The sequence below is a fragment of the Lipophrys pholis genome, assembly GCF_963383615.2.
Source record: "Lipophrys pholis genome assembly, chromosome: 2".
Lineage (NCBI taxonomy): Eukaryota > Metazoa > Chordata > Actinopteri > Blenniiformes > Blenniidae > Lipophrys > Lipophrys pholis.
The window spans coordinates 15,685,537-15,697,616 of NC_137636.1; the positions used below are offsets into that span (position 1 = coordinate 15,685,537).

Here is a 12,080-nt window from a genome sequence, read left to right on the forward strand (position 1 = left end):
GTGTGCAGGCAAATGTATTACTGTGCAGTTCATTTGTTCTAGCCTGCATCTTCTGCTGTAAAAGTGCACCAGGCCAAGTAGATTAAAGGTATTCTTTGACTTTAATATTTCTACAGATACCTAAAAAGAGTCCTGTGACTGCTCAATATCAGAGGATTGTTTGATTGTACGTCATCCAGCTGCAGCAGCTGTTAAGCGTGGAGAAATTATTAGCTTTCTTCAAACGCAGTCAGCAAAACATGACTTTGCTGGAAGCACTAACAACAGTCATGCAACATGCTCTAAATGTTGCAAGAACATGTAACATTCAACAGGACGTGAAATAGCTTAAACACAGTAAAGTTCATGGCATTGTTTCTCTTTCAGGGTTGTCCAGTGTCTGAAGTTCGAGAAGTCATGTTTCGACGAAGAATGCCATTCACACAGCTGGCCTTAGCTGCACTGCTCGGAGTCTGTGGTGGTATTTATATCTATGGGCCGTATTTCGAGCCAGTGCCAAAGCCCTCAGAGGAGCAGAGCCAGGATGTACCGAAGAAAGAGAGTGAAACGGACTGAAGCCATTCATCACTCCCAGGAAAAACTTCACAGATGGAAGCCAAAACAATCGCAGGCTGCAGGACTGTCACAGTGGGAGCCCAAACAAACCACAGTGAAGTCTTTATTCCAGTAACGGCATTGTGTGATTATAAAAGTATACAAAAAATATATATAAACATCCGTTTGGAGCTGTCTGTCTCAAAAGGACTTTTCTCATGTTTTTCCGTACTGTCCGTATGCTTGAAAAAGAACATAGAAATTAAAAAAAAAAAAAAAACACAATTATATTTGCCTTATACTGTCATTTTTACTTCTGTACATGTAACAATGTAACTTAACTGAATAAATGGCTTTGAGTACAAAAAGAGCACAACATTGGATCTAAATGTGTTAATGTGTTAAATGTGTAGAATCAAATAGATTCTGCATCTAACTGGAATGTAAGGCTGTGAAGCTTTGCTACCGTTTGCATCAGTGCCAAAATAATCATGGTGCTGAGGACCAGGATGGACTGTGTTCCATGTTTGGACCGGTGCCAAAACCTGTATGTTATTTAGTGATGTTAGATCCGTTGTGTACAGATGCAAGAAAGTAACTAACATTTTTCTTTACGAAATTAAATTATTAATGTCTCTGAATGTTAAAGTCACGTAACATTATTGTGTCAAGGGTTTTAAAAGACTGCCACACAACTAGTTAAAATACAGTGTTTTACTAAAACAATATTGTGATACAATATTGCTGTGAAACATGATGAAAAATAAGTGCACCTATCCATCAGGGCACACAACAATAAACCATAAGCATGGGGAAACAATGAAAATGTGGTAAGGGAGAGGATAAAAAAGTAGTTATGCCACTTTATCCAGATCTGACCACATTAAAAATTACATATACAGTGTAAAGCTTCTGGTCTCTACAGTAATCTAAGTACTGACCTGCATCACCTCCACACTGTCTTTGTTACGTGTGGTAAAATTAACTTTTCAGCTTTATAGCTGATAAAAACATTTTTGCAGGAGAGCATCAGAGAAATGCATGCAACTCATTTCATCAGGGTTATGTTTGAAGTCGTGGTATTTACCAGCAGCAAATGCACGAAGGCCCTGTTCACACAAACATATTGTCTGAAAATGCATCGTTTTTTTATTTTTGTTTCAGAAATGTTTCATGTTCAATACAGGCAACATTGCTATAATGATCACTGTTCATGTGGAAAACACTGAAAATAATAAGTTATGCTCGGCCACTTGTTGGTGATGGAACATAAACTCACACCCATATGCAGCGAGAACATTATGATATAAATTCCTTTAAGCTGCCCTCCATTGCTATAGGCTCGTTTAGTTAGGTTTGCTGTTGCTTGTGATTGAGATCGACAGTATTAAAAAAAAGACACTGCACTCTGGAAGACATTTTCTTAATGTTTTCACTTAAAGAATTTTCAAAACAGTATATCTGTATATTGTTGTTGTATTGGTTTGTTTTAATAAAGGTAAAAATTTCTGTTTTTAAAATTTGTTTCTGCGTTGCAACCATTGCCTCCGCAGAGCGCACGCCACTCGGGCTCACTCGGCGCCGGTCGGCTAAACTCGGCCCCGCTCGGATCCGCTCGGCCCCGTTCGGCCTCGTTGTTTCTCCGCGGGGAGGAGCTGTTTCTTCACAGCGACACGCACTGTAAGGTGGCGCTTTCTGTTAATGAGCCTGTTCCCATGTCTATCCAAACTTACCACCAGCAGCAGCAGCAGCACCAGCAGCGGGGACAGAGTCAGTAAAGCCCCTCGGGTGATATTGGGGAAATATTGCAGATAACTTTTCGAGTTCGTTCAGCAGCAGCGGCAGCAGCTTTCAACGACGCCCCGGGGCCGGTGGTGAGTACTTTCCTCCGAGAGTTTTCAGGAAATGTCAAGTCGCTGAACGCAGCCCGTAGAGTTTGTTTGGAGTTCACACCAGTTCGAGGGACTTTTATCAACCTCACTTCACGTTAGTATTGTGTTTTGGGGCTTCCCCCTCGAAGCCCCCCAGTGCTGGCACCGGGGAGCTTTTTCCACCTGCCTGCTCCTCCCCAGTGAGCTGATACACACTGCTCGGAGAGTTTGTCCCAGCAGGAAGTATGAACATGTTTCCCACTCGGACTGACTGAGGCTGTGAAGCTGCCTGGCACCATGTTGTCCTCTTGGCACGATGAAGTAAAGGTTCTTTCTGTCACATGGTCACAGTGACAGCCACATGAGAACCAGCTGAGGATCATTACATTGTGTCTGATCTAATCGATTTGGGTTTTGTTTTCGTGTTGTTGTTGTGGTTGTTTTTGTTGTTTTTTGCCTCAGTCTGATGATGGTTTTCCTTGTGCTCCAGTGTTTGCTGCTGATACAAATACTCACAAGGTATTTGTAGGTTATCAGTCTCTTTTTTTTAAAAATGCAGGCTCAACACATCCATCACCTGTGTGCTGCCAGGTTGTCTTCGCTGGCTGAGGGGAAGTTTACAGGGTTTTCTGGATATTCCCCAAGGAGCAAGGCAGCCTTTCTTTGAGGTGGAAAGTTTCCCAGGGTGGGTCTTCCACTTTATCCGTGACCAATGATCAAAGCAGCTTTTTATTTGCTACTGGGTGGTGGTGCAGAAGGAAATACCAAAACATACCATGGTTCAGCGCTGAGTTTCTAAACATGCTGTACTTAAACTGATTGGAAAAGCTCTACGGGGGAACTATACAGAACAACATTCGACAACGCCATGTGCCAATGTGATCATGAAGTGTCGAATAACAAACCATATCTGTTGAGACATTTCTTCTAAGTATTTGATTCTTTCATCCAAAGTTGGCAGTTTATTAAAAGATTATAATAGTTCTACTCAGTTTCTCAGTTAATACATTCTGAGGATTAAGTCTGAAATACAGTTTCCCCTCTTTTCTTTTCAGCACATTGGTGTTTGTTAGTTGTTTGTGGTGAATATCTAAACATTTGTTTTCTAACTTGCCTACATGAGCCATTGACAGCTGGAACCTCAATATTTTGGGGATCAAAATCAGTTAACTAGATGATGGTTAAATGATTGCTTCTACCTTTTTTTTTTTAATTTAAAGAAACAATACCAAATTATGTTTTGTATCACCTTGTTAGTTGTCACTATTAGATGTTTTCTGTTAGAAGTATGGACTAACTATCATTAGGTTTGGACCTGTTGGACAAATTTGAGGCGTATCTCTGATTTTAAGAAGTTTCTTTTCATTCAGGATGGCTGGTTAATTGGAAAGCCTCTTTCTCAGTATAATATCAATTCAGTCAGTTTTCAGACGGGACACTCAAAACTACTTAAGTGCTGTTAATGTTAACACCAATCGCCTTGCTTTGGTGGTTTGGTAATACAGCTGTACCAGCCCATAAACCGGGTCGATCACAGAGAGACATGTATGATATTTGCATCAGTGTGACAGTTTATCTATCAGTGTTCTGTGCCACCTCGTGTTATGATTGTGGGCGTCTGGAGCAGAGAAGCTCAAGGTAGGGTCCACCCTGGGCAGGTTGCCAGTCGATCACAGGGGGAAATAACAGACGTACAAGACAAACGCACTCCCTTCACACCAGCGGTCAAAAGACACAAAGCACACTGTGCTTGGACTGTGGGACCCTAACAGAGAAAATCCCTCCAGAATATGGGTGAAACCCTGTGAGGTAAGACTAGTTAAGACTCCTTCACACTTTCTTGTCATAACATACACCAGAGGATAATCCTCCTCAAACACAGCAGTTGTTTCTGTCCTACATGGTAATGTTGTTGTTGTTGTTGTTGTTGGGGGAAACAATGAATGTAGTTAAGTTAAAAGTGACGCGAAGTTTTACATTTCCATTTAATCACACTTAGACTTTTTCCAACACCGAGGATCTTGGTATTATGTGACGCTTCCATCTGGGAGTACAAGGAGCCGTTTGTGTCTTTTAAAAGGTTGAGGGATACATGAAACTTCCCGGTGTTAAATTAGTTTAACCCTGAGTGCTAAAAAGTAATGAAGCAAAGTGAATATATCACGGTAGTTATTGGCAGAAGGCAGCAAGTCACAAGGAGACTTTAGATTTTCATGTTAAAAATACATCAACTTTTAGTTTTCTCCTGGTCTTATAATGTTTCTGCAGAGAGATTTAAGGCAGCGGTAAGGACAGGTTTCCATGCTCTTTTTGTTTGCTGCACTCAGTTTTTTTTTTTCTGGTGTAATACAACAGACAGTCAGAGCTTGTTTCTTCCTCGCTGCTGTAATAGCTCTGGGAGGTGCAGTGTGATGAGGAAATGCTCTTGTAATTTTAGGGTTTTTGCAAAGTGGACCTGAATCACTTGACCAAGAATTGGCATTTACTTAAATTTCTTTAAAGCAGAATTTATTAATCGCAAGATTATTTTTTAAGATTTGTGTTCGAGTTGACGTCAGCAAGGAGTCATCTGATTAGCTTGATAGCAGTCTGCAGAAATTTGCAGAAAAAAATCTTCCCTCATTGTGGTTTTCCTTGTCTGTGTCACTTCTGATATCTGTTGCTACAGAAGCACAAATTATATTATGACTCTGGTTTTTCGTGTCATGGCATTTACAACAATGTCGGGAACTAGGTTTTAGAGAAATGAGTGCGATCTTCACATGTCGGATTGAGTTGTAGTGTATAAAGAATTTCATATTTCAAGTCATGATTGGGGAAAAAAAAAAAAGTTTCTTCCGAACTGTGAACATTTGTGTCAACATGGAAGACTGACAAGTCAAATTGTAAGTGTTTTCTTCACCACGTTTTACTTCAAGAAACATTTTGTTTTAATGTAATATTTAAAAACCAGCTGGTCCCGTATACAGTGACCCAGAATATTTATGAAACCTAAGTAGAAACCCTGCTCACACAATGCACACCAACTCACGTGAACATATTGTCCAAACTCTGATCAAAGAAACACACGTTTATTGCGGTATGACAAAGAGAATGTGTACGTAGTTTGCAGAACTGCCTGACAACATCTGTGTCTGTTTCAGTAACGGCGGTGATGAAAGTTTCCTCTGTGTGAAACCTTGAGTTTATCTGCATCAGAAGAATAATGAGCTAATAGTTTGTCTGTTTGGCATCTTGCAGGGTCTTTATGGGATTGAGGTCACTGCTCAGGCAAAGTCATTATGATACTTTAATTTTCTCATTACAAAAATGTTCTTCCTGCCAGCAGCTCATTGTGTTCCGATCATTCTCCACTGAATTTCCTGAGTATAGACTGATTTGCTTTTTTTTTTACTTTTCTGTTTTGTTGCAGTCTCTGAGACTTTACACTCAACAAACCTCTGCAGCCACACCTGATTTGAGTTGTTGGTAACCTTTGTTATGTCTGTAAAGTTGCATCGTTTTCTGCAAATTTACGTCAGAATGTGTATTTGCCCAAAAATCGATTCTTGGTTATATTAATGAATTTTTTTTTGTAGTCAGAAATGAAATGCAGACATGTGCAGCATGTTGAAAAGAGTTAAGAGTTCTACTGTACATGGGCTTCACATGGGTTTGTTTAATAGTTGATGGTAACTGAGCTTCTTCTGCCAGGCCTGATGGAGTTTTAAAGTTATAAGTGAAGCTTCATTCATAGCTTCAAATCCACCTGAGTCCAATTCGGTCCATAAGCAGGAATGTGTACATCATCATTGTTGTTGGGTTTAGAGGAGCCGGCTCACCATTTTTGGCTACATTGATGCCGGTAGCAACCATTTCCATCACAGTGCGTTTACCTTGGGTCTGGATTTTGCACGAGACCTTAAGCTGCTTATGGCCCCTGATGAAAGGTTCCGTTAAAGAATGCAGACTCCCCTGAATGCGTTTCTTCGTCACATGATGCATCTGCACTTTCTTTAAACTGTTTTTGTCCTGATCACTCAAGTGTTGCAATTGAGGATGTTACATTCAGTTGTGCGGTTGTGTACAAAAATGGGTTCAATATCTGCTCATTTTCTTCACCAGAATGTAGTTAATTGTCTTTTAAAGAGTAGAGGGAAGTTAAGCATTGGGTACTTTCATATCTTTACAGTTACCTTGCGTTTGTAATACTGTGTTTTCAGCATGAGAGAAGCCGAGGAATTTAAAATGCTTCCTGTTACAGTGTCGGCGAGATGAAGCGACTTTTACGTCACACTCATTATCTCACTGCGCTGTGTCAATGACACAAATCCACGTCTACAAGTAACATACCAGTGGAATTGTTTAACCTCATTTTGTGTTTCTCTTACCAGCAGTCGGTGTAGGTTAAACTAAACACTATAAAATCCCGGGAGGTGTGATCTGTGGTAAGAATGACAGTACTGTTCATAGTTATTGCATCTTTTACAATATAAACACGCCAACTATGTGGCAACATTATTCTATTAATTGAAATGGGGAAGAGTAACAGAGATGGCTGCAGTAAGTGGATTGTTTGATATACTGTGCATTTAAATTTAATGTCTATTTTTGGAGGTGGTCTTCTACACGGGGGTTGTGTCATTATATTTTATTTAATGTTGCTGAGGCTTCTCATTGAGACTGGAGTGTCACACATATAAATAGAAATGGTTACGGACGTATCCAAAGTTAAAAAGGTGTTTCTAAATTTATTCCACCAGGTTGGAGGCATAACATTGTCCAAGACATCTTGGCAAGCTGAAGATCTTTTCTTTTTGTCCAGAAACAAACTTTAACTGTTGTCTTTCTCTGAAACGCAATTAAATCATTGAGAAAATATTCTTCCATCAATCACCAAACACGCCTCTGTCCATCATACTGCCAGTTTGTTGGCATGTCTTACTCTATCAGCTACTTGGTGGTGAAAACATTTACACAGATTTCTGTTCAGATGTAAACAAAATGAAGCTTAATAGAACATTAGCAACTCCAGGGCTCTTTTCTGCTCATTAATAGACGTGTCAAGTAAAAATCCTAAAAGACTGCCCACACTGTTGAATTTTATGAATGGAAAACAAAAGTTTGATCATTTAATATTTTTTACATGTATATGTTTGTCTGTGAGTATGACCCATTGGTTCACTGTGCCGCCTTGTTCTATTTCAGAAATTAAGGACCCACAATGTCTGATGGGGAGTATGATTACCTCATCAAATTCCTAGCCCTCGGTGACTCTGGCGTGGGAAAAACCAGCTTCTTGTACCAGTACACAGATAGCAAGTTTAACTCAAAGTTCATCACTACAGTGGGAATCGACTTCAGAGAAAAACGAGTGGTGAGTTGATACTGACGCTTTACTCGAGCCAGCTTTGGGATAGCTGGGATTATCTCTGTGAATCTATGCTCTGGACTAGTGATGCAGCAATTTCTAACATCCATAGGCGCTGCAAGCATTTTCAACACCCTGATTAGGAGCTTAAATCCATTCCGAAAACATTAAGCAACACTCCTGTAACAAAGCGCTAGTGACGAATGTTGCAACAGAAATCTGCGTGGTGACTCATGAACAGCAGGCAGCACCCTCCTAAAGAATAAACACTTGAAAGCATTGGCAAACAGCTCAGCCATATTTACACTGTTCTCCTTCTCATGCTGCTTCCAGCTCCTGGAATATAACCTGAACTACCAATAAATTGTATTTACCCCAGAACCTTCAGTGTCTTTAGGGGTTTCTCTCCTTTCCAAGTGAAGAAACCTGAAAGACGACGCAAATGTTTTTTGGAAAAAGAAAACTTTGAAATAAACATTTTGTAGTGGTAGCAGACATACATAGAATCAACAGCACCTGCAACACTTTTATCCTGTTGTTGGTTTCCCTAGAGCAGAGGTCTCCAGCCTCGGTCCTGGAGAGCCCCTGTCCTGCATGTTTTAGCTCGCTCCCAGTTGCAACACACCGGATTGAAATGAAGGGCTCCTTATTGGGCTTTTTCACAACCTTGGTGATGACATCATCATTAGATTCAGGTACGCTGAAGCAGGGAGAGAACTAAGACATGCAGGACAGGGGCTCTCGAGGACCGAGGTCGGAGGCTTCTGCCCTAGAGGTTAGGGAAGCAGACTTAGGTTCAGAGGTTTGCAGGTTGAAATCCCAACAAAAATCCCAACAAAAAAATTGATCCTTCTGTAATCTGTAAACTGCTCTGCAGAGTTTCTCCCTGTGTGCGATTGGTCAGACGCTGCAAACTCCGCCCCTTTCGTGTCAACGCGCACACGTAGGTCTGGGTTGAACCGGCGAGTTGATAACCTGTTTCGTAGTAACGAAGGATCACGCGTGTCTGGATAAGTCAACCCAGGAAACAGAGAGATCCTGGATATGTTGATCACGGTTCGTAGTTCAGGCCTCTGGTGCCACATGATGGCAGCCTCGTGTTCCTGGTGTGTGTTAACTACGAAAAGGAGTAAAGTATGCTTATCCAGGCATGTTTTATTGTTTTTGTTTTACAGTTCAAGAAGATAATCAAGGGGAATCGCAGAGACATTTTCATAGAATTTTCAAGAAGCGTCCAAAAAAAACAAAACTTCGTTAAAGAGCCATGTTTGTATTTGTGTAGTCTCCATCTGTTCTGATGAATGCAGTATCTTATTTAACGTTGTCCTCCTGAAAAAGAAGTAAAACGTTCCTCAAATAGCAAGAGAACTTTCACCTTGTTTTGGCTGCTCGTTTACACAACAAGGGCATTGCAACTAAATAAAATTAATAATAGATCATCCATACTGCATTTTCATTTTTTTATTTGGGCCGTGCGTTTTATGACAGAACTCAAAGAGGAGGTTGCTTTTTCATTTTCATGCCCGCCCCTCAAAAAAAGGATCAAAATTCACTTCGACTTGGCATTCCCAAACGGCGCGATAGAGTGATGTCAACGGCCGCTTTCCTTCTGGACGTGGGATATGTTGATTTAAATTTTTCTTTACCTCAATTCTATATGATCCGTTTAACTACTTTGTGTAATCAGACATTGTCATGTCTTCAAAACAGCTACTGGATAACACTGCAGGTTTTTGACCATATCATTTCAAAACAGATTAAGAATAAGTAAAATATTTTTTATTTCCCTCAGATATACAAATCTACAGGTCCTGATGGAGCTTCAGGCAAAGGACAGAAGATCCACATGCAGCTGTGGGACACTGCAGGACAGGAGAGGTAAGTGACTTGCCTCTAATACAGCTTTTCTTTTTTTTTAGATGGGTCTCTTATCTCTAATGATTTGTTTATTTCCTGAATATCAGGTTTCGAAGTTTGACGACGGCTTTCTTTAGAGATGCGATGGGCTTCCTGCTGCTGTTTGACCTCACAAATGAGCAAAGTTTCCTCAACGTCAGAAACTGGATGAGTGCGTCTCCTGATGATCGGACTTAAATCAACAATTTCATTTCATTGAGAGAGAGACTCTCAAAATATTGATTATTGAAGACAAATGCATTTATGTTGGACATTTCATATCAGTTAAATATTTGTGTGCAGTAAAAAAGCATGCAGAGTTATGAGTGAATCATTTTGAACACCTTTGCTTCTGAATCTCTTTCCTTCTAAAACGAGAGTAAACAGATGATAAAAATGTTTTCCAGGTCAGTTACAGATTCACGCGTACTGTGAGAGTCCAGATGTGGTTCTGTGCGGCAACAAATGTGATCTGTCAGACCAGAGAGCTGTCAGCGAGAAAGAGGCCCGTGAACTGGCAGAGCAGTACGGGTATGTGTGTGTCTAAATGTGTGTGTGTGTGTGTGTGTGTCTAAATGTGTGTGTGTGTGTTTCCACCAACCTCTCCCTTGAACGTTTGTCAAAAAGGCAGTGGCAGTATTGTTTGCCAAGTCTGTGCAGGAGAACGCAAGTCTAAATTGGTCCTCGGTGAAAAGCAAATATTTGTGCATGCATGTAAAATATCCTGTTCTGCCCCTGTCAGACACACCTTTACTAAAAATACAGTTTTACTAGTGCAGCTTGTAAAGGATCTTTAATGACTTCAAGACTGGCGTGTCTACCAAGGTATCATGCCACCTGCCGTTACACTGTCCAGTCAAACAATGTTCAGCTCTTCAATCACGTTGTTTTTATTGCATATTCAAAACAAACTAATTGTTTGGGATCTTCTTGTTAATTTGCAGCATTTGATAGTTGCTGAGATATGGACTATTATTTTGTTGAGATTTATAGCAGCTAGAAATGTTTCAAAGGAAAACCGACCACAGAAGCCCTGAAGGTTTGTGTCACATTGTCTCGTTTGCGGGCAGGATCCCGTACTTTGAGACGAGTGCTGCCGACGGGCAGAACGTGGGCCAGGCTGTAGACGTCCTGCTGGATCTCATCATGAAGAGGATGGAGCGATGTGTGGACAAGTCCTGGATCCCCGATGGTACCGTCCGAGCAAACGGACCCACTCACCTGGATATCTCAGAGGGCTCTGACAGCAGCAAATGTGCATGCTAGAGGATGTTTAGTTTCACGTCTTTTGTTCACGTTATTGGTGGAAATAGAAAAATACCTCCAAGTATAACAAAGTGGGAGTTTGTGTAATATATTGTATGTTAGGTGGAACTTAACATGACCTTTTGCCCCCAAACCAGCATTTTATGGATCTACTGCCACTGACGTGTTGTATTGTTTATCAGTATCAAGGTGAATGCCTTTTGAATTTTGGGCATTCAATTTCAATTCAAATCTTTTCATCAATGATTTCTTGGTTGCTGCGAGTGTGGGATATTTATTTCCTTTGACGCTGAGCTTAAACGTTCAGCTCTAATCTCTAGTCGAAGATGTCAAATAAATTCAGGTTTTATCTTTGTTGTTTGCGACACCGAAAAATGAGCTCCTGTGCAACGCGTGCCATAAAAACACTGTTAATACGCTGAACCTGCTGTAAAAACACACTGCTTGTAGATATATTTCAACATCGGTTATGTACTACTGATGCTTCTCTGAATGTCTGACTGAATACTGTTATCTCACTGCTGCCACAGCGAACACACAGCTCAGGTTGACCAGACAGCATTCACTGCATGGATCATTAACGCTCTTTTTTTATTATCATTCTTTTGGGCTGTTTCCTATTGGCGATACATTCATGAATACAATATTTTGGTTTTGATTATCAAGGTAAGATAAATATGTTTTAAAAAAAAAAATAAAGCTTTAGTATTAAAGTAAATTGCAAAACTCATCCTGCAACAAATATGCATTTAACTTGAACTGGCACCTGATTGCATGAAAACACCAATGTGCCCAAAGACACTTCAGACTGTTGAAGTCCCACCGCATAAGTAAATTATAAAAATGTGATTAATTTTGTCAATATGCCTACAATTTTAATCATAAAAGCTTCAGTCTTACAGGTTTGTCATCATTTTGTCTTTCCCGCTGACACCATGATGAAAACGATGCATTTAAAAGAATGAAGTTGCAGACTGAGGAAAAAGGGCAGTTTCATACAGCAGATTCGAGTGTGTTCGTTCATGGATCAGATGAGATGTGTGCATATCTGGGATTTTCTCTCAGGCAAACAGCTTTTTTTACCGAAACTCTGCATTGCAGTTCTGGTTATGAGCTGCCAAGTCAAGATGTATTACAAAGTTGAATAAATATGGCAATACAAT

At 40.3% G+C, this 12,080-nt stretch overlaps 1 protein-coding gene across 4 annotated transcripts; it reads left to right on the forward strand.

The window, feature by feature from the left end:
• Positions 1-2,180: 2,180 nt before the first annotated feature.
• On the forward strand, positions 2,181-11,671 carry rab27a (RAB27A, member RAS oncogene family). 4 transcript variants are annotated; one of them, XM_080493590.1, is made up of 8 exons: positions 2,200-2,408; positions 2,965-3,090; positions 6,782-6,832; positions 7,593-7,761; positions 9,548-9,633; positions 9,720-9,823; positions 10,059-10,182; positions 10,722-11,671. In XM_080493590.1, exons 4-8 carry the CDS (start codon positions 7,609-7,611, stop codon positions 10,915-10,917), a joined length of 663 nt encoding a protein of 220 aa, XP_080349716.1. In that variant the 5' UTR covers positions 2,200-2,408; positions 2,965-3,090; positions 6,782-6,832; positions 7,593-7,608; the 3' UTR covers positions 10,918-11,671. The 4 variants fall into 4 exon arrangements, with proteins under 4 accessions (XP_080349713.1, XP_080349715.1, XP_080349716.1 ...); XM_080493589.1 differs by lacking the exon at positions 6,782-6,832 and having other exon boundaries at positions 2,192-2,408; XM_080493588.1 differs by lacking the exon at positions 2,965-3,090 and having other exon boundaries at positions 6,779-6,832.
• The last annotated feature ends 409 nt before the right edge of the window (positions 11,672-12,080 follow it).

Excerpts from the sequence above, each read along its gene's own strand:
- rab27a (XM_080493587.1), top strand. The coding sequence starts at position 7,609 with ATGTCTGATGGGGAGTATGATTACCTCATCAAATTCCTAGCCCTCGGT. Across the intron at positions 7,762-9,547 it reads ACTTCAGAGAAAAACGAGTG|ATATACAAATCTACAGGTCC; the intron begins GTGAGTTGATAC and ends TATTTCCCTCAG. Across the intron at positions 9,634-9,719 it reads GACACTGCAGGACAGGAGAG|GTTTCGAAGTTTGACGACGG; the intron begins GTAAGTGACTTG and ends CCTGAATATCAG.